At 38.2% G+C, this 22,348-nt stretch overlaps 1 protein-coding gene across 2 annotated transcripts; it reads left to right on the forward strand.

The window, feature by feature from the left end:
• The first annotated feature begins 547 nt into the window (after positions 1-547).
• EIF3J (eukaryotic translation initiation factor 3 subunit J) lies at positions 548-21,861 on the forward strand. 2 transcript variants are annotated; one of them, XM_090270530.1, is made up of 8 exons: positions 550-727; positions 814-917; positions 10,814-10,868; positions 11,358-11,449; positions 15,853-15,967; positions 18,757-18,918; positions 20,244-20,317; positions 20,679-21,861. In XM_090270530.1, the coding sequence occupies exons 1-8, from the start codon at positions 685-687 to the stop codon at positions 20,808-20,810; spliced, it is 777 nt and encodes a 258-aa protein (XP_090126656.1). In that variant the 5' UTR covers positions 550-684; the 3' UTR covers positions 20,811-21,861. The 2 variants fall into 2 exon arrangements, with proteins under 2 accessions (XP_090126657.1, XP_090126656.1); XM_090270531.1 differs by lacking the exon at positions 20,244-20,317 and having other exon boundaries at positions 548-727.
• The last annotated feature ends 487 nt before the right edge of the window (positions 21,862-22,348 follow it).

Here is a 22,348-nt window from a genome sequence, read left to right on the forward strand (position 1 = left end):
GAGGACAAGGCTCGAGTTTATGCCTAGCGCAGACCGAGTTCCGAAGTTATTCTGCGAAAGAATGAATAGTGCACTGGCCTCAAGCAGCTCACAGGAAGGGAAAATCCTCGAGCACTGGGGCTCTCTTCGATCCCTTCGTGACTATCGCGAGACAAACGTGCCAGGAGCTGAGTCCGAGCACCCTGGCTGGAACGGCTGCCAGAACACCGCCCTCTACACTCGCTCCTACTCCGGCGCCCCGTGCACGCCGGCTTCCAGACGGATGTTCCCTGCACTCTCCCGGGGTCGGGAAGTTAGATAGGCTGGGAAGGGGAGGCGACGGCAGGCGAGGGACAGACAGGAGACATCTCTGGAGCTTCCCCGCAGTTACGTTTCATCCGAAGGCCCAGGCTAGCTTGGCGGCCTCCAGGCCGTCTCTTCTCCCCGCTCCGCCTCCCGGGACACGAACTGCTCCGCCACGCCCTCCCGCGCGACCCACAGCTCCTCTGGCCACGTACCACGCCCCCTCCCCGCCCTCGCGCGCGTCACCGCCTCTAGAGTGGGCGGGGCCTGGGCCCGGGCGTACAGTCAGCCACGGTCCCAGCCTGCTCTGCGCGGGCCAACGAGAGCAAATCCAGTGATTCACCTCCGCCGTGCTAACTCCTCGCTGGCTCTCCCCTCACACACGCTCACACCCGGCTAGACATGGCGGCGTCAGCGGCGGCGGCGGCGGACTCCGACTCCTGGGGTGAGGAGAAGTTCCGGGGGCAGGGCCCGGGCCGGCGTTGGCCCCTCGCCGAGGCAGGCACTAATGTGGCTCGCTCTCTTCCGTAGACGCGGACACGTTCTCTGTGGAAGACCCGGTGCGGAAGGTGGGGGGTGTTGGCACCGCGGGCGGGGACCGCTGGGAAGGCGAGGACGAGGACGAAGACGTCAAGGTGGGTGCGGGCTGGCGCCGTCGCGGGTGGGGTTGCCCACCGACGGGCGAGTGGGTGGACTCTGGGCCCAGGGGTGCCGCCCGGGCCTGCGAGCCCTGGGCTCAGGCGCGAGCTTAGGGCCTGGCAGTGCCCTCTTCCCCTCCACTCTCCGATCCTATGGGCCGCATACGGGCAGCATGGCCTTTTGGCCTTCCTTGGTAAGGACGGGGGCTACCCCAGCCCCAGCCCTTCGTCGATCCTCACCCCGGCCTGGATCCCATTCGCTTACTGGCGACAGGAGGTGACAGCAGTGGCCGGGCCGGCCCACGTGCAAACTTGGAGCTTCTCTGGGAGACGAAACTGGCAAGTTGTGGATTGAGCCCCACGGCTTGTCCCATATGGAAAATCTTGCAACGCACCTGCCTTTTCGAGCTCAAGTCTCCCCAGACCATTAATTCATTTATGTACCCGAAGGCCCAGTTGTAGAGTTTACACAATTAGATAGGTGAAATATTGTGGCTTAATTTTAACTTTTGTTTGTTTTCCCACACAAGAGAAATAGAAACAGTCAAGTCAAATGACTTTTAGCCTTCCTTCACACACCCTATGGTAAAAAGATGAACTGACAGCCAGCAATTATTGGTCAGAAACCTGAGTAGTCCACACAGCGGCCTAAAAAATGTAGAGTTGACAGAGTGACATTAAATCTTAACACGAGATATTGAAGATTTGGTGGTTGGAGTAAAGAGGGAAACAGTGCTTATTTTTCCTGTGCGTTGAAGATCTGAACCAGATTTATCTTCATCGTTTGTTTTCTCTTTTTTTTTTTTTTTAACCAGCTTCAAAAGTCTTAAGCCCAGCATAGTTGACTCTTATTACCAAAGTTCTCACAATCTTTTTAATATTGTGCAGATAAAGTTTTGTATGAATTGGAAAATGGTATTTCATGGTTTTGATTCATTTAGTGAATGTTTTACTCCAGCTTCTACTCTTTAGCATATACTCTACAAGTTCTTCTGCTTGGGTTGAAAACTTAAGCTAGAAAATCACTATTAACTTAATATTAGTACTGCTTTTGTTTGGATTTTACCCTTTTCTCCTGAGTCTGATGAGGTGAATGTTCAATTTATCGAACAACCTGAGGTTCAGAAATGATGGAAGCTTTGCACACATTGGGGTTAAAAAATGAGTAGTATTGTGAAGATACTTAGGTACTTCATTCACTTGTATAGACATGGAAAGGGATTGTGTTAACCCCTTCCTTGCAAGGTATAAATTATTTCCCTACATTGTAGAGGACTTTCTGATTTGAGCCTTTAGTTGAGGTTTGTTCTTTAAATTTTCTGTGTATACCTGGATGCAGCAGTTAAAACATCTGTTAATGAAAATTGGAAATAAGTTATCAAATGCGAAGAAAAGATCAGAGAAATCTGGACAGAAGTACCAGAAAATGAGGTTTGAATGGAGTAGTCTGGACTGACATCGTGAAGTGGACTGCCTGAGATTATTGGAACTAAATGGTGTCAGTTCTGATAAATATAATTCTGATCACTTGGAATTAATTTTAGAGATTTACAAGTTGTAAGGGACCATAAGAGTCATCTGGTCCAGTCACTCTTTCAGTGCATTTTTTTTTTCTTTTATATAGAATAGCTTATTTCTTTTATGTAAACATTAAAGTTTATCTTGGAGAAAAAAACCTGAACTTGTCTGTTTTATTTCCAAGTTTAAATGTTGGTTTATTTCTGTTGAGTTTCCTGAAGATTCTCATGATATGATATTCATGAAGTAGTTTGATTCCTGGACTCTGAAATCAGACAGACCTGTGTTGATATTGTTGCCTTGACATTTTCTATATTTGTGGTCATAAACAAGTTTTTTAACCTTGCTGTTTTAGTTTCCCAGTCTGTGGATTGTCATAGGAGCTACCTGAGATAGTAGAGGAGGCATTAAGCACAGTTGGCACTCAATAAAAGTTAATTCTCTCTTTAAGATATAGTCTTATTTTTTCTGGCTAATGGAAAGTATGCTTAGGCTGTTTAGATCTAGTGTTTTGTGCCACATTTTTGATTTCCTAAGCTCAGAAGGAGTAGCTTCTCTCCATAGTGGCTGTTTACTGTGAATTTTGTGTTTTGAATGGAGTGAACATGTTTATCAAGCAAGTTTTTGCTTGCTCAAAAGTTACCAGTCTAGAGTTGAATTTTGTATCCTTGGATGGTAGTAGTACCAAATTTCTGAATACTTAGTTTTAGTACCTAATCCTTTCCTAAAGAGATGCAAACAAAGCTTAGTTCCCTTGACATTTAGTAACTCATAGTCCTTAAAACAATATGTGAATTTAAAAAAAGTCTTCAGAAGATATGTGGAAACAATAAGTTCTTCAGTTTACATCAGTATCTAGTGTTTAATATTTAATAAGAGTATAGATGTAATGTCATTTGTAATGTCCTGAGAATTGAAAGGAAAACTGAGTTTTTGTTGCAATAATTTTCTCCAGTAGTTTACAGTATTTCAGTAGACATTATAGCATTTTGCCGTGCTTGACTTTTCAAGTAGCTGTGTCGAAGTGGCAGAAGTGGATTTAGGTGAAGTTGTAGAATTGTTAATATTCATGGGGTGGGAGAAAGCCTATTCTTTCCAGTTAAAAAGGTTAGAACTAGGGAGCATACTTTTTTGTTACACTGGCTTTAGCTTTATTTTACTTTTCTTACTATACTGATGTTATGCAGAGGCGGTGGGAGGAATTGTTCGTTTGATAGTTATCACTGGACTCCTTCCCCATTGCTGAAAGGATGCGTATGTTGTCTTGACAAGAAAGCAGTGAGTACTTACCCCACTGTGTGCAGGTACAGCTTTTACTGCATTTTACTAGTCTCCCAACTTTTTAGTAAAACAGATTAGAAGCTGGATTTATTCAAAGGATGTAGTTTGTTTTGAGAAAACTGCTCCTAGTGGTTGTTCATGCATCATAGGCATTTGCTTGTATAATGTTATTATAGAATTTCTTAAAAAGATCCTAGAGAACTGACTTAGTTGAAAACTGCCTACCTTATCCTCCCCATTGAACCGTCTTTTAGGATCCTTTGTGGGTTAATAGCTTAAATCTACCACAGTGAGGACATTTTGCAAGCATTGGAAATAACACTTCTGAAGAAGGGACCTATATTTCAGAGAAATGGGAGATTGTTAGGAAATACTCAGAAGGTGGGCATTTTGCCAGAAAATGGGTATCTTGAAGTATGTGTATAACTTATTATGAAAAATTTCGAACATAAACAGAAGTAGAAAAGTTTAATAAACCCACGGCCAGTCTTCTTTCTTCTATATCCCTACTTACTGCTCTCCTCCCTCAGCTAGATTATTTTGAAGAAAATCCCAATTATGTCATTTCAGTACCCTGTCAGTTTTTATTAATGTAAGTTTTTAGTTAGGAAGCATATTTGTTATTGAAAAATACTTACATAATGTTATTGTAATGTTGGGACACTGAAAATAAATAGGCCACTTGTTTTGAGTTCAGTGTCTTGATCGTGATCTTGCTAAACCGGGAATTTCAAGAAGCATTGATTGATAAGGTATATTAGACAGGTAGGCATTAAGATGGAATTCAACTGAATGCTGAGCCATACATAATAGGATGTCAAAAACTTAATGAAATTGAATTAAATGAATGACTGGGCTTCCAGAGACCAGCAAAATTCTGAGATGGTGGAAGAACATTTTTACTTTTAAAATTATTTATTTATTTATTTATTTATTTATTGATAGATTCATAGCTAGATAGATAGATAGATAGAGGGGAAGGGAGGAAGAAAGAGAGAGAGAGAAAAATTGATGTGAGAAACATTAATGGGCTGCCTCTGGTTCATGCCCTGACTGAGGACCAAACCTGCAACCCAGGCATGGGCTCTTCCACTTTGCAGGATGGCGCTTAACCCACTGAGCCACACTGGTTGGGGCTGAATTTTGGTGGGAAGTCCAGCCTTGCCAGGGGCCATTACAGAGTTCTGAGGCCTCAGAGTAGGTCAGTACAGTTTACAAAATACCAGCCAGTAAAAAGCTCTTTTTCTCTAAGAGAGTATGCTTTATTTAAAAAACTACTTAAAAAGGGGAAGGAGTATATGTTAGTGGGCTATGGATATGGGGCAGATATGCTCTTTTGAAGCTACTTCTATTTGATGATCTATAAATATATCTTGCGTAAGTTGGAAAGCATTTTCAGCCCTAAATGTGTTCTCTCATTGCATGTGACATTCTGTTGTTGTACATTATAATAACGACAGACCAACCACCTTATTGGCCGTATTGTTAGAAATAAAAAGAAAGGGTTTAAAATTTTATGTTTTGTTTTCAGTTGTTAGTTCAATTAGGAAGCAGTTTTTAAACTTGAAAAGCAGCCATATCTTTCAGAGAAATGGCTCAAATGATATTGGGTGTGCATCTGTAGAAGAGTATAGATAAGCAAGTAGTAGTTTATAAAGAGCCTCTTTTCTAATGAAGCTAGCCATTGTAGGAGAGCAGCCTGGCTGATCTTTTGGAGAGAAATTGGATATAATAGTTGGAAGATTTATTGGGACCTAAAGTAATTAGGTAAGGAATGGGATATTGATAGGTAGTCTCTTAAAGCAAATAACCATTTAAAGCATACTCCCCATTTTAAATGTTAATTTTAGGTGTTTCTCTAGAAATTCTTTTAGCGTTTTATCTGGATTTGTTGTCAGCGTTTATGGAGTTCTAGTGTTTATAGAAAATTGGACAGATTTAGATAATTCTACCTTACATTTACTTTTATGGGACCTACAAATTTTATAACTAAGGAGACAAAAGCTCTTTTGCGTTCCTGGGGAAAGCTACCTGGTCTTTTGCTTTTGGGATTATATCTGTTTGGAAGTGCTGACATCACTATGCTTTCTCCTTGAGGGATTTGTCACCAGTATGGTAGTACAGGAAAGGCATCCCTTTCAATTGTCCTTTTATGAACTGAGAAGTACATGTCATGGTTGTTTCCAGGACTTGTTAGGAGACACTGCTTTTGCTACTAAAATCCTCTTTTGTGGAGTTCTAGGTAGTCTTATTATGTCTGGCTGATGGAACAGTTTCACTTGACTGACTGGGGTAGGGTTTTTGCTTTGATGGGGAAACCAGAGACAGGGATAGAGGTGTGGGACATAGTGTGATTGAGATACTGAGTGATATGGTAGGGTGGGGGTGATGTTTTACTGGGAAAGGGAATTGAACAATAGCATAGAACAAAATGCTTTGTTGTATCTGTTCCTCTGTTTTGTGATAATTGGAATGGAACTGCTCATTTTCAACCATACTTCTCCCTTCTTAGCCTTTCAGTACCTGAAATGCTAGTCTAGTTTCTTAAAATTAGTTTAAAACCATAACAGGCAATTTGAGATGGGTAACTGATGTAGTTGTAGCTGGACATATCTTCTTAGTATGTACATAATCCTTATCTTTGATGAGATTGCCTGTGATTGAAAGAACAATTTTAGTGGGGAGGGACCTAGTTCCCAGATAGTTATTTTATACTTTAGGACTTAAGTAAGAAGTCATGTTTACCATGATACTTTAAAGGAACTTTGGTCCATTCAGAACAGGTTCTTTCATTATTTTTCCCTGAGATTATGGGGTACCTATCTCTGGGTCTTAATGTCTTTCTTTGTCTGTAAAATAGGGATAACAACACTTCACTTAAAGGACTTTTGTGAGGGTTACTGTGTTACTTACATATAAAGCCCTTTACACCATGCCTGGTGCAAAGTAAGCACTCAATAAATGCTACCTATCTATCTGTCTTATCTGTCTATCTGTCATCATCATCATCATCTTCAGAAGACAGCTGTAAATATGCATGCACTCCTGGGAAATAAGCAAATGGTCCTCCTATCCGAAGCATTGCCTAAGCAGCATTCCACTCACAGACTCAGCTCCCCTATGTTCTATGGAGATTAAAACAACAACAAAATACCTGGTAGTTAACTTTTTTCCCTTTTTCTTTATTTTAGAGAGAGAGGGAGAAACAGAACAGACATTGATATTTGTTTTCCATTTATGCATTCACTGGTTGATTGTGTCCCTGGACCTGGGATCAAACCTACAACTTTTGTGTATCAGGACGACACTAACCAACTGAGCTACCCAGCCAGGGTAGTAAACTTTTATTTTTAGTTCTCTGGTTCCTTTCCTATGGTGTATTCATATAAGGACTTAAGTAAACCAGAAAGGTAATGCAGACATTTACTCTCTTGTTACTATAGTATCTCAGATATGCAAACAATGAGTAGCTGATTTGCTTTATTTCTAACCAATAAAATAGCTTTTTGTTTAATTTAATTTATTTATTTATTAAAGATTTTATTTATTTTTTAGAGAGAGGGAAATGGAGAGAAAGAGAGAGGGAGAGAGAGAAACATCAGTATGTAGTTGACTCTTGTTTGCCCCCAACCAGGGCCCTGGTCTGCAATCCAGGCATGTGCCCAGATTGGGAATTGAACTGGCGACCCTTCTGTTTGCAGGCCAGCACTCAATCCACTGAGCTATACCAGCCAGGGTGTATTTATTTTTTGATTTTTCAATTACAGTTTACTTTAGATATTTTCTACTGGTTTCAGGTGTATAGTATAGGGGTTAGTCATAAACTTTACAAACTGTCCCCCACAATATTTCCAGTACCCACCTGGTGACATACCTAATCATTGAAATACTATTGACTATATTTTCTATATTGTACTTTATATCCCTGTGACTATTTTGTAACTACCAATTTGTACTTTTAAAAATATTTTATTTTTTGTTTATTGATTTTTAAATGTGTTGCTTTTTAAGATTTTATTTCCTTCTTAGAGAGAGGGGAAGGGATAGAGAAAGAGAGGGAGAGAAGCATCAATGTGCGAGAGATACATTGATTGCTTGCATCTTGTGTGCCCCTCAACTGGGGACCTGGCCCGCAACCCAGGCATGTACCTGACTCAAAATCGAACCAGTGACTTTTTGGTTCACAGACTCACACTCAGTCCACTGAGCCACACCAGCCAGGGCCAATTTGTATTTTTTAATTCCTTTACATCTTTTACCCAGTGCCCACCCCCACCCCCGAACCCCCCAACCACCTATCTGCTCTTGGTTTGCTTTCATTCTGTGAACTTTGAACTGTGGATTAAATTGCCAAGGAAAGGTGATTATAAAAATATTTTTTACCTTGTACAAGTTCTTTCTACTCTGTTTGTAGACCTTAATTGAGACTTTTTGTTTCTTTGGTAGACTTACAGATTTTTATTAAGAGACAGGGCTTGGTTAGTTTATATACCTAGACCGATTCAGATTTATGATCTGTCTTGTTATAAAACTAGAAGCTTGGTGTCACAGTTAAGGGACATTAGTCAGCCTCTGCATCTGCCGGTAGCATTAGGGCTGCATGCTCTGCATCTGCCATCCTATGGCTCATCTTTGAATGGTGTGTTACAGTGTGCCTGGTGGTTGCTTAGACAGTGACCAGGCTACCTGTATATTAAAGCCCTGTTTAAACACAGGGCTGTGTCTGTCCTTATTAAACTTAACCCTTTAAAATTCTGTGGAGCCTTTAGAAAATTATTTTGTAATTGGTTTATTTTTAGCTCAATGACTGTATTAGGCATAGAAAAGACAGTATAGATCCACCTTAAAGTGCTCTGCCCAAGTTAGGGAATGTGTTCCATGAACCTGTTTATCAGTTCTTGAATCCTCTTAAATACTAAGTATGGGAAACAGTTTATTCTTGTATTATTTATTTATTAGTGTATTATTTCCCATACAACCAAGTGTAAACCCACTTTTGCCCCACCCTACACTGTATTATGTAGCTTTAGTTCAGTAACCAGGGTTGTGTTGTATGAAATATTGTTTGAAATAATTGAGCCAATGGTTAGCATTTTGTATGTTTTTATATTTGGGAGAATAAGAAGTATAAAGTCCTTAATTTTTTATTTTTAAATCACTGAATTTAAGAGATCCTGTTAGTATTGATTTGGTTGTCTTGTGTTTTAATTTTTTAAAAATTTTTATTTATTGATTTTAGAGAGGAAGAGAGAGAGAGGCAAGGGGGAGGAAGAGAGAGAAACATCAGTTCATTGTTCTACTTATTTATCTAATTGGTTGCTTCTTGTATGTGCCCTGCCCCAGGATCAAACACTCAACCTTGGCATATCAGGATGATGCTCTAACCAACTGAGCTAACCATCAGCGCTTGTGTTTTGTTAATGGAGAAGCTTTTTTTTTTTTTTTTTATGGAATTAGACAAGTTGATATAAAAGCTCATATGGAAAACAAACATGTAAGAATGCCCAAGAAAACACTCAAAAACCTGAAAACCTACAAGAGGAGACTGGCCCCAGCCTACATAAAAACATACTATAAAGCCTATATAGTTAAAGCAATATGGTACTGGTGTATGAAGAGACAATAGACCAGTGGAGTAGTATAGAAAGCAGAAATAGACCAGATACTTGTAAAAATATAATAGTATATGTTAAATGACGGGGCAAAGGAGGATGTTTTAATAAATGATACTGTGACAACTAGATAACCATTTGGAAAAAGATAAAATTAGATCCATACTTCACACTATACAATAGAAAATCCAGATGGATCAGATATCTAAATGAAAAAACAATGAAACCATACATATTCTGGAAGAAAATTCCATGCTGTAAGAAAATCAAGAAGCAGTGAAAGAAAAGATTTATAAATTTTACTGCATTAGTGTGGTGGGGTGTGTGGCACTTTATGGGGAAACACTAGAGGCATTTCCATTAGGAGAAGAATAAGGCAATGATGCCCATTATCTCTACCACTGTTCGCATTGTGCTCTAGAGGTTTGGCAAGTACAATTAGATAAAATGATTCAATTGTGGAGGCATAAGAATTGGTAAAGAAGAATTAGCCCTGGCTGGTGTGGCTCAGTGGTTTAAGCATCAACCTAGCAACCAAAGGAACTGGTGAAGAAGTAAAGCTATCTCTTGTTCGCAGATGATATGGTAGTATATCTTGAAAACCCTAGAGGATCACTGATGAGACTGACTTAATAAATGAAATGAGTAAGGTAGTAGGTTATAAAATAAACATAAAATTAACCAGTGTTACCCTAATAAATTCAATTTAAAAGAAAAAATAAAAACCCTGGTCATGTAGCTCATTTGATTAGAGCATTGTCCCAATATGCCAAGGTTGCAGGTTCGATCTCCGGTCAGGGCACATACAAGAAAGCGACCAATGATGCATAAATGAGTGGAACAACAAAGGGATGTTTCTCTCAACTCCCCCCATTTCTAAAATTAATTTTTAAAAAACCAACCTAATAGCTTTTCTATACACAGATAACCAGTTAAGAGGGCATAAAGGGGGGGGGCTATTTATATTAATAACACAGAAGATAAAATATTTGGGAATAAACCTAAAGAGAAATGTGTAAAACCTATAAGAGAGAAACTTTAAAACACTCCTTGAGAGATATAGAAGTTAACTTGAACAAATGGAAATAGCCCTTTTTCTTGGTGAGGGCAGCTCAACATGATAAAATGTTAGTTCTCTGCCCTAGTCAGGTGGCTCAGTTAGTTGGGTGCTGTCTCACAAAGTGAAATGTCATGGGTTTGATCCCTAGTCAGGGCACATAGGTAGGTTGTGGGTTCTGTTTCTGTCTGGGCGCATACGGAAGGCAGCCAATGTTTCTCTTTCACATTGATGTTTCTCTCCCTCCCTTTCCCTCTAAAATCAATCAATCAAAAATATCAGTTCTCCAACATTAATTTATAAATTTAATGCAGTAACAAAAAAATACAAACAAGAATTTTTCTATGGAGTTAGACAAGGTGATAATAAAATTCACATGGAAAAGTAAACATACAAGAATTATTAATGGAGGTTCTTTTCTTTAGGATAACTGGGATGATGATGATGATGAAAAAAAAGAGGAAGCAGAAGTAAAACCAGGTGAGCCACTGGGGTTCCTCCATTTTTGGTTAATTTATGTCTTAGTGAGCACCTCGTGCTTATGTTAAGACAAATAAATAACAAAATGCTCACAAAGTTGAAAACTTTGGTATTTTGAAACCAAACATCCTTCCATTCCCATTTTCTTTTCCGTGCATCTCTTCTTTCACAACATAACGGATTAGTTATCTGCTGTTTTGAGTTACTGTTAGGAGAGAGTAAAGGGTATGGCATCATAGTTGAATAATCTCAGTCCTGTCTAAAGGATTGTGCGGAAATATGAAGGGAAATGTTTGCATCTTAGGGTTCAGGTTAGAGAGGAAAACAGGAGTCCCAGAACATTCCCATTCTTTATTTGCCAGGAAATCACCATATGAAATTGGAACTGGGAGGGGTTTGGTCTCTTGAAGTACACAGGTATCATGTCTGTCTCATCCATACACTGGAAAATATTCAAGATAATTGATTTTAAAATTTCTTTACTTTCAGAAGTAAAAATTTCAGAAAAGAAAAAAATAACAGAGAAGATAAAAGAGAAAGAACGGCAACAGAAGAAAAGGCAAGAAGAAATTAAAAAGCGGGTAAGTACTGTTGATGTTGTACTACTGTTGATTTTCTGGAATATTGAACTCTCACATCAATAGTGGTACAGTGTCTTATAGGCAGCAAATATTACCCAGCAATTTGAGGAGCTTTGTAAAGACTTTAAATGTACACCATTAGATAAGTGATCCCAAAACTGAATTGTGTGGTTTTTGCAAAAACCAAACCCAGAAACTATGTATTAGAATACCTTTTAAGTTTTCACAAACATTTGGAAACAGTCATGATTGTGTAATGACCACCATCAGTGATTTTTTTTGCCTGCACCTGTAGTTCTTTCTAGTTGTGATTAGTCTTTATTTGCAGTTTACATATTGAGTGAAATACAAAAAGCATCCATTTCTCTGCTGTGTACTATATGTTTTTGTTTGAATATTTGGAACAAGATCAAGAATCTTGTATCAACTTGTGTTTTGAATAGAAAACACATTTACATGATTCAGAAATCAAAACAATATTAAGAAGCACTCCTGCTCTGGCCAGTGTGACTCAGTGGATTGAGCGACCTGGCCTGCCAACCGAAAAGTCACCAGTTCAGGTTGCCGGTTCGATTCCTGGTCAGGGCATATGCCTGGGTTGCAGGCTGGGTTCTCTGGCTGGGGGGCCTGCAAGAGGCCGCCAATTGATGTGTCTCACACACATTGATGTTTCTCTCCCTCTCTTCCTCCCCCCACTTCCCCTCTCTTTCTAAAAAGTAAATAAGTAAAATCTTTATTAAAAAAAAAAATCACTCCAAATCCTTCACTCATTTATCCTGTTTCTCTTCCTCTATCTCATAAGTAAATACTGTTTTTTTATGTTTGCAAGGGTGTCTTTATGTATTTGGATACAACTGTATATTCTTTTTTTAAAAAGATTTTATTTACTTTTAGAGAGATGGGGAAAGAAAGGGAGAGAAACATCAGTGTGTGAGAGACACATCCATGAGCTGCCTCCCACAGGGCCCCAACTAGGGACCTGACTCACAACCCAGCAACCCAGGCATGTGCCCTGAACTGGGAATCGAACCAGTGACCTTTTGGTTCACAGGCCGGCACTCATTCCACTGAGCCACACCAGCCAAGGCACAACTGTATATTCTTATTCCTTTTTTATTTTATGGTTGTCACCTTGCTTTATTTAATATATCAAGGATATCTTTCCATATCAGGTCATAGACAGTTTTTTCCCCTTGACTTTTCATTAAGAAAAATTTCACACATAAAAGAAAATAGCATAATGCATAAATTATACACATAGTATAATGAATAAATTATACACATCACAGTTAATTTTGCCATACTTGTTTCATCTTTTTTTTCCCCCTAAAATAAGATCAAATAAATAACAAATATTATGCATTTTTCAATTGCCCCAAATGGAATACTTTAGAGGTAATTCTGTGTGCTTCGTATTGTATCACATCAGTAATCACGTACTATGTGTCTTATTTTTAGTGATGCTAAAATTGATCACTGGGTTAAGGTGGAGATAGCCTGATCCTACTCATAAAATCACATATTTCTTCTGGCAAGTAATCCAGATTCATGTCAGCTTCTCACCCAATAGTTTTGTATCATTGATCATTGCCTAATTATTTTATTAGGTATTGCGGAATGGTGATTTTTCTCATTCTGTGACTTCTCTTTTTGTATTGGCTGGCTTTTTTTTCTTTTCTCTTTGGTTATTTTGCATATGGTTTCTAATAAAGAGGCAGAGTAAAATCTTAATTCTTTTTGTTTAAAAGATTTTATTTATTTTGGGGGGGGGGGGAGGACGGGAGAAAGACAGGGAGAGAAACATCAGTGTGTGAGAGATACATTGATTGGTTGCCTCTCACATGCCCCAGCTGTGGGTGGACCTGGCCCACAACCCAAGCATGTGCCCTGACTGGGAATCAAACCGGTGACCTTTTAGTTCGCAGTCCGGCACTCAATCCACTGAGCCACACAGGCCAGGGCATTTTTTTAAATTACCAATTTTCAGAGTAAGGAATGGGTGTAATAACCTCAAGTGGTGAAAAATGAGGGATTTTGTGGGTTTTATTTTTGAGTAAATTTATGTATTTACAGATTTTTATAAATTCATTGTGTTTCACTAAGATACAGTAAGTTTTTTTGATGCTCAGATTGTCCCAACTTTGGCCGGTAGGAGTCCCTTTCAGTAGTTCCTATCTTCATCCTTTTGACAGAACCCCATTAGTCTTTGAAAGCTTTCTTGTGTTTTTTTGACACAATAAGAAGCTCCAGGCTCACCTGATAAACTCCTTCTTAAGCATGGAATCAGCAACTCCTTTGAGGTTTCTTTTAGAAGGAAATGGTATTTAGAGGCCAAATCTAGGCACTCCTAGTACTTAGTACGATATTACGGTCGCCTTGCCATCTACACCCCTTTTTATGGATTAAGCTAGGGAAGTGTGTGTGTGTGTAATCATTAGTTCATGTTAATATTTTTCTCTTACTCTTATAATTAATATAACTGTATTTTTACAATACCAATATTACAGTGTAAAGCTACTATTGAAGTTTAGGATTTCCTTGCAATTCTTTTTGGGCTTAGAATATATTCTGCCAAAGATGTATAATTATATTCTGAGTTCTAAAGTCACTTGAATTCTCTTCCCTGTGTCATGTCTAGTTACACATTTTTGTTTGTTTTCAATTTTAAGGTTTTTAATTTTTTATTTTTTAAACATGAAATATTTTCAAAAGTCAAAAGTTCTGTTAATTAGCCCTGGCTGGTGTGGGTCAGTTGTTTGGACTGTTGTCCCATAAACCAAAGGGTTGCGGATTTGATTCCTGGTTAGGGCACTTGCTTAAGGTTGTGGGTTCAGTCCCCAGTTCAGGTGTGTGTGTGTGAGATCGATGTTTCTCTCTCACATCTGTGTTTCTCCCCATTTCTCTCTCCCTCCCTTACCCCCTCTCTAAAATCAATGAGCATGTCCTTGGGTGAGATCTTTCTTGGTTATTAAAGTTAGAATTATACTTATTTTGTTGGATCTGGATATTAGTGTCTAATATAAACCTTGGTTTGAGTATACTCAATTTATCTTAGGCCAAATATTGAGTTAAGAAATATTTATTTTTGATGCAGGAAATACTTGATGTCAAGATATTTTCTTTTTTCTTTCTAGAAAGTGTTCTGGGATTATCTAACTTGACATAATGACCTTTCTCATTTTATCTTATCCATGAAAAATATAAATGCAACGGTCTATTTCAGAAGTAGACGTCTGTATCAAAATCCTTAAACTGCATAGCCATGGATAATTATGAATAGCACGAATTCCCTTTACTTTTCCCCCACTTTGGTAATTATTGACAATTTTTCCTCATAGTAAAAGCAATATGTGTTTGTTGTAGAAAATTTTATCACATTATATAGAAATGATATACACTAAACTGTTAACCTCACCCCAGAGGAATGTGATTGGGAAATAAGTGACGACTTAAGTGTTTTTAAATTTGTTATAATGATACTGTGTTATGTTTTTAATAGTACAAAGTAATGTGATAAAAAGGTAAATAAGGTGGAAATGTTTTATGATTCTGTGGGGAAAAACATTTAAAAAAATATTTTATTCATTTATTTTTAGAGAATGAGTAAGAGAGGGAGAGAAACATGACTGTGAGAGATACATGGATCAGTTGCCTGTCACACGCCCCAAACTGGGGACCTGGCTCGCAACCCAGGCATGTGCCCTGACTGGGAATTGAACTGGCAACCTTTCGGTCTGCAGGCTGACGCTCAATCCACTGAGCCACACCAGCCAGGGTGGAAAAACATTTAATGTCTACATAGTATTATCGTGGATATGCCGTACTTTATTTAATCATTCTGTTGTTGAATATTATAAATAATACTCCATTGGACAGCATTGTGGTTAAAATTTGTGTGTATCTTTGGTTTCTTAAGATAAATACCTAGAAGTGGGATTATTTGATTAAAGCATATAAAAGTATTTTTTAAAAGACTTGATATATATCACCAAGTTGCACCCTAGGAAGGCTGTTCCAGTATATAGTGTTAGCAGCAGTACATGAGAGTACCATTTTCCCCTTGTCTATAATCTCAATTCTTTATTTTTCAAAAAGGCTGTAGAAATGAACGTAGTCTTCCTGGGTTCAAACCTCAGCTCTGTCCCATTACCAGCTGTGTTAACCTTCTGTTACCATGGGCAGGTTGCTTAACCTATCTGTGCTTCAGGTTTTTTCCCTGTAATATTAAGATACGAATACTTAGTGTTTAGAAGAATGCCGAAATACAGTATGTAAACACTTTTTTAAGTGTTTGCTGTTTTTTATAATTACATGTGCTTATAAAAAACTCATACAATACAGATATACTGGGTCTGCCTATCATGATTCCAGCCCTTTTAAACTTCAGTTCTGTCTCATTTTAGTTAGAAGAACCTGAAGAAATTAAAGAGCTAACACCAGAAGAACAATTAGCAGATAAACTGAGGCTAAAGAAATTACAGGAAGAATCAGACCTTGAATTAGCAAAAGAAACTTTTGGTAAGTGGGGGTGCAATTGCAATGCAATATTGAGGTTCCAAGTAACACTATAAAAGTATTACTAGTTATGAAAGTTCAGAAAACATCTTTTTTGAAGAAATATACTGGCTAATTTAAATATGAGAACTCAGTTTTTATTCTCGTTATATTTGAGATTTCATTAATTATGGTAGAGTGAGATACATATTCAGATTGTTGAATAATTATGTTTTAAGTATTAAATAAAAGATTATTAAGATAAAAACTCGTTGAATCCAAATGAAGTCTACCACTTTTTAAAATGTTTTCATTAGCTGGATGAAATTTGGATGGAATGCGACGTCTGTAGTTTTGAGATTTAAATACATAACTGTCTGTCCTGTTGTCTTAAGTCTGGATAACGCTGAGACAATATTGCATGCTGGTCCTGGGAGATGGGGGTGGTGGTGAAGGGGGTGGCATTAAGCTTTGGTCGTACCTTCTTGTGCTCAGGGTAGTTTATTTTTGCAACCCTTCTTGTCCCTCACCATGCCCTATCTTTAGAGGGCTTCCATTTCTGTATGCCTTACCTGCAGCTGTGGTTAGGGCAGGAGATAAGACATTTTCAGGATCCTGGAAACAGTGGGTTGTCCAAAAAGTCTGTTACGTTTTTTCTGTACAGTGGCTCTAGCAGTGCTTGGTTGTCTTTAACTTCATTTGAAACCATTTTTTAAAAATATTTTATTTATTTTTAGAGAGAGTGGAAGGGAGAAAGGGAAAGAAACATCAATGTGTGGTTGCCTCTCTCACACCCCCAACTGGGCACCTGGCATACAACCCAGGCATGTGCCCTGACTGGGAATCGAACCGGTGACACTTTGGTTCACAGGCCAGTGCTCAGTCCACTGAGCTACACCAGCCAGGGCTCATTCAAAACAATTTTGTTAGATTGTATCATGATAGCTGTCATATCAGTGTGCATTAACAAAACACCAACATTGGTGAATTTTTGTGCAGCCATTTTAATATTGAAGATGAAAGAAAATATGCAACACAAATTTGGCATATTATGCTTTATTTCAAGAAAGATAAAAACGCAACTTAAATGCAAAAAGAAAAACAAAAAAGATTTGTGCAGTGTATGGAGAAGGTGCTGTGCCTGATCGAACTGTCAAAAGTGGTCTGTGAAGTTTCTTGGTACTATTAACATTTTGGCCAAATGGTTCTTTGCTGTGGGGCTGTCTTATGCATGGAAGATGTTTAGCAGCACTCCTGGCCTCTACCCACTAGAAGCCAATAGCAGGAGACAGCCGACATACTCAAAATATCCAGATCAATAAAGTTATTGGTGAAAATGAAAAGTGTGTCTTATGGCCAATCCAGTAGATACAAATTCAGTGTTCCAGGGGGAGAGTTACATGGCACAGAGCGTAAAAAGTAAGGAACATGGCCAAAGAATTTAAAAGCTCTCACTTTAACCAGGTTTGTTGATGGCATCACTTGTTGAGTACTTTGCAGAGTAGATCACGTTGAAACAGTTAAATTACTTGAAATTGAAACCTAGCACCAAAAAGGATAAAATTTTTTCCCCCACCCTTGTTCCTTAAAATGAATCAAGCAGGCTGACTGTAGTGATCATTTCCTTTCCATGGGAAGTATGATCTTGTCTTATACTGGACCACTAGTAAACTTGAGTTGTTCCTGATGCTCCTGTCCACTGGTGTGTGCTTCAGTGTCTTAGCTGCACTCATCTCATTATGGAGGGCACTCTGCCATTATCCTCATAGGATCGGGAAAGCCGCCCTGTGTTTATTAAAGAGAAGGGTTTATGTGGTGCTCAAATTCTAATATGGGACACCAATTATAGATTAAAAGACAAAAATATGCATTCATAGTCATTGGTTAATAGGATTTCAGTGCTGTATTTCTCATTAAAATACTGAATCAGAGATAATGTTAACAACTAATTTACTTGACTATTGGGGAGGATACAAAAGTGTACTGTCTCTTAGCCTAGAATCCTTTCAGGACGTATAAATATTTATGTTGGGATATAACACATGGTTTGCTCCTGCTTAGCTTCTAGAGTTAGCTGTATACTTTCATAGGAACCATCTTTTTCTATGTTTTTTTTCCTTCTCTCCCCACTTTACGATGGGCCCCTTTTAAATATGATGTATTTAAATGCATAAAATAAAATACAGGATTTTACTTAACAAAAGAAGTCTTATATTGAAATAGGCATTAAAATATTAAAATTACTTTTGATCCAGCAATGACATGCTTCTTTATTAATGCATTAAATAAGATCTAGGGCAGGTCTAATAGGTAATATGATTTGAAAGTAATAACTGTAGACAGTGTTTCAAAATATCTGTGACAACTGTAATATGACAACAAAAGTATCTGATCTCTATTAGCAGCAGTCAGGTTTTGCCAGTACCACTGTGATTTGTTACCTATAATTAAAGTGGAAGGAAACAGCAAATTAAAGGGCCCAGGTTAAGAATCTGTGCTTTAGAATGAAATAACAGGATTATTCAGATATCTAGTTTATAAACTTTTAAAATCTTTCTGAAATTTGTTTTTAATTATTTTTAGAGAGAGGGGAAGGGAGGGAGAAAGAGAGGGAGAGAAACATCAGTGTGCAAGAGAAACATGAATTGGTTGCCTCTCACACGCTCCCAGCTGTGGACCTGGCCTGCAATCCAAGCATGTGCCGTCTGGGAATCAAACTGGTGACCTTCCAGTTCACAGGCTGGGACTCAATCCATTGAGCCACACCAGCCAGAGCTCTTTCTGAAAATTTCAGTGCTCTCTTTCTGTTACAGGTGTTACTAATGCAATTTATGGAATAGATGCTATGAACCCATCTTCAAGAGATGACTTCACAGAGTTTGGAAAGTTACTAAAAGATAAAATTACACAATATGAAAAGTCACTATATTATGCCAGTTTTTTGGAAGCCTTAGTTCGAGATGTATGTATTTCATGTAAGTAATTCTAATCTCTAGCCCCTGTGGGTGGTTTTTAGTAAGGACACACTCAGGAAGATGGAGGTTGACTTTTTGGGGGGGTGGGATAAGGATGCTATATAATATATTGATTTAGGATGTGCTTTTTAGCAGTTACCACGAGAATGTTCTGCAAATACACAATTAGTCTGAATGGTTTTGTTCATTTTTTGAAGCTGCCTTTTTAAGGTTTTTACAATGGCTTCTCAAAGAGACATCTGAGATTTGTTGCCACAGCAGCTAATTAAAAAACTAGCTTATTATTTTATTTAATTATTTCTTGAAAGGGGCTAGGAAGTGTCTTGGAGAAAACGCCTTCTGGGCATACAAGATTTTAGAACTGAGACCACAGCAAGTGTCTGTTCATTTTACAGATGAGGAAGCCTGTGGTCAGGTGCAAGTTGCTCAGCAGAGCTTGTACCAGTTCTCTGGGTCCCTGGGTGTGGTTCCAGGCTCTAAGAGGAGTCACATGTTTCAGGGGCTAGGTGTGTGGAAGTGACAGCTGGGGTGGTACAGCACTAATTCGTAAGGGACTGGCTTTGCTAGTACTGTATTTACTGTTTTTAAGATTGAGAAAGAATTATATATAATGGATTTTAAATTGGGTTTTCTTAGAGAAGTTATTACTAAGCTGAGGGTTATTTGATCAGTGATACAGCCCTAGTTGGTATTTTCCGCATACACCATTTTTTCTATTTTTGAAGGTGCTCTCTAACCAAAACTGAACACTTTTTTTGGTAGCTAAAAACTGATGTCTGTTTTCAGCTTTATATTTTTGTAAAGACAATTTCTGAGATAATCTATTTTCATTCTAGTTCCAGTGTTAGAAAATGGAGACCCCAAGGAGTGGGTAATTGTCTTCTGTAGGTTTAAGAATTGTCGTTCCACGTTTATTTAGCTGTCCCTCACTGAGCATCAAGGATGTGTTGTGGAAGGGCATGATTATCTCTGTGTTTGGTGGGTAAGGAAGAATGGTGGGCAACACTGAGCTATAAAGACACTTCTGGTTTCTCTTTGGTTGAAGATTAGTGTCTTGGTGATAACACATCATTATAAAGATAAATTATTGTTGCTGAGTGTGCCATTTTACTTTAAATGGTCTGATTTGTAAGCCTGACCATAGACTGAGTGATTTGTCCCTGTGCTATGTCAAACAGGAGAACCATAGCCTTTTCAAAGTTATTGAAGTTAATGATAGACAACTGAATTTCTCACAACACATGGGGAAAAAAATGTATATTTTGCCTTTACTTAGTCCCCCAAGTGATTAAATATTAGTGGTATACTTTTTTTTTTTTTTTTAGTGGAAATTGATGACTTGAAAAAGATTACCAATTCATTGACTGTGCTTTGTAGTGAGAAACAGAAGCAAGAAAAGGTAAGAGTGAGCTGTGCGGGGCACTGTGTGTTACATCAGGATGGAGGTGCAAGCATAGTAGTCTCAACAAGTCTAGGAATCTTAAAGGTTAAGCAATTCACCAATACCATTGAAGTTGGAATAGAACAAGAATGTGACATTTAATGTCCTTTTTTTTTTCCTCTTTTAAACAACAGACATGCTCACAGTCTCAGTTTCAGAATTAATAGTAGAAATCGCCCTGGGTTAGGTATAGGATCTCCTTAGAAAGAAGTTAAATTTTTCTGGGACCAGAGGCTTTGATGTCTCTTTGAGGGTTGTTATACCAGATTAGATGTGCATGGTACATAAGGTCTCATGAGTTTACTCTTTTTTTCTTTAGCAAAGCAAAGCCAAAAAGAAGAAGAAAGGTGTGGTTCCTGGAGGGGGATTAAAGGCCACCATGAAAGACGATCTGGCAGATTATGGTGGTTATGATGGAGGATATGTACAAGACTACGAAGATTTCATGTGACATTTTATCTTCTCTGGTGTCTTCTTTCTGTTGCCCACAATCCCTTCAACATGTAGCACAACTTCCTTTCCTTTCAGTTCTGCCAAATGCTACAATCAGAAGTGCAGTATCTTTTGTGCTGGTTATTTAACCCCTTGACGCTTAGGTGCTAATGTGCAAATGAGGGAACTTGGATCTTGCTGCCAAGGGGTTAAAATTGGGAACTTCAGTTGCTACTAAATCATAGTTAAAAAAAAAAAAAAAAGCTAATAATGTTGTCATTGTTGCTATCTGATTATATAGCAGCAGTCACTAAATTAGAAACAAGGGTTGCAACATGACAAAAAATTGTGTAGTATTATTGACCAGCACCATTCAGTAATACAGCCTTAACCATACCTCCTTGAACTACTTCATAACTTATCAAGAAAAGCAGTTTGCAGCGAGGGCATGTGGTGTGCACCTAGTATTAAAATTGCTTTGTCTTAAAATTGAGTGTGGATATTAAGCATACAGTGTGAAGAAGAATGCTTATCTCAGAGTGAAGAAATGGCGGCTGAAAAGCACTAGTTTGATACTTAGAAACTAAATGACCAAAACCCTCCAACTTTGAAGCTGAATAAGGTAAACCTCTCCATTAGTGCATTACAAGGTGTGGAATCTCTTGAATGCAGACTGTCTAGTTTATCAGACTATTCTACTGATGAAATGCTTCAGATGGGGGAGGGAAACACTACCTGTTTTATTTGCCTGATTTAAGTGTCTGAGAACCAGAATCTTGTTCTCCTAGGCTGCAGTGGAACAACTTTAAACAGGGTTTTGGCATTTCCTTTCCTTTATAAAACATGCTCAGCAAGCTGCACCAATTAATTAGTTTGGTAAATTGTTATGTTAACAATGATGACATCTGCAATGTTTTATAAAGCAACTAATTTAATAAAATCACTATTGTGAGGACTTAAATTTTGTGTTATCTCCCAAGAGATATTTTTGGAGAGTACAGAGCACAGCTCTTGGGACTAGAGTTCTCTTTATACTTACAAAGCTTAATAAATGCTTGATGAGTCATTAATAGCTTTAAAACAAAAGTTTTTTGTCAGGCCCTTAATAGTGTCACCCTAGAGCAACAAAGGTATAGGGCTGCCTTCCTCTATTTATTTGGGGAAATTGGTTGTTTAGATACTAAGGCCTAATTAGGCACCTAAGAAGAATTATTTATTTGGAGTAATTGAGCTTATAATTTAGGTTATGGCTGTAAGCATAGATTGAGTGATCTTTATTATATATTTTTCTTTTAAGCATTTTAGCCAAATTTGTGGTTTAGAGTCTTTTGAAACTGTCACAGACTCAAAAGTAAGGACAGAACAAAAATATTTTTAATTTTTCTTACGAAGAGGAGGCTTAATCAAAGTTCTATAGACCACTAAATCGAAGAAAGGACCATCCAAATGATTTGAGGAATTAACAGAAAGCAGTGACTACACAGCAATAATTAAGAGCAGATAAAGATTATTTTAAGGCAGACAAAGACTAAGATTTTTTTCTTAGCAGGTAATAAT

This window comes from Furipterus horrens, unplaced genomic scaffold, assembly GCF_987537825.1.
Source record: "Furipterus horrens unplaced genomic scaffold, mFurHor1.1.pri manual_scaffold_3, whole genome shotgun sequence".
Lineage (NCBI taxonomy): Eukaryota > Metazoa > Chordata > Mammalia > Chiroptera > Furipteridae > Furipterus > Furipterus horrens.

Coding starts and splice junctions, on each gene's coding strand:
- EIF3J (XM_090270530.1), top strand. CDS start 685: ATGGCGGCGTCAGCGGCGGCGGCGGCGGACTCCGACTCCTGGG. Junction 11,450..15,852: donor AAGAAGAAATTAAAAAGCGG/GTAAGTACTGTT, acceptor GTCTCATTTTAG/TTAGAAGAACCTGAAGAAAT. Junction 18,919..20,243: donor TCGAGATGTATGTATTTCAT/GTAAGTAATTCT, acceptor TTTTTTTTTTAG/TGGAAATTGATGACTTGAAA.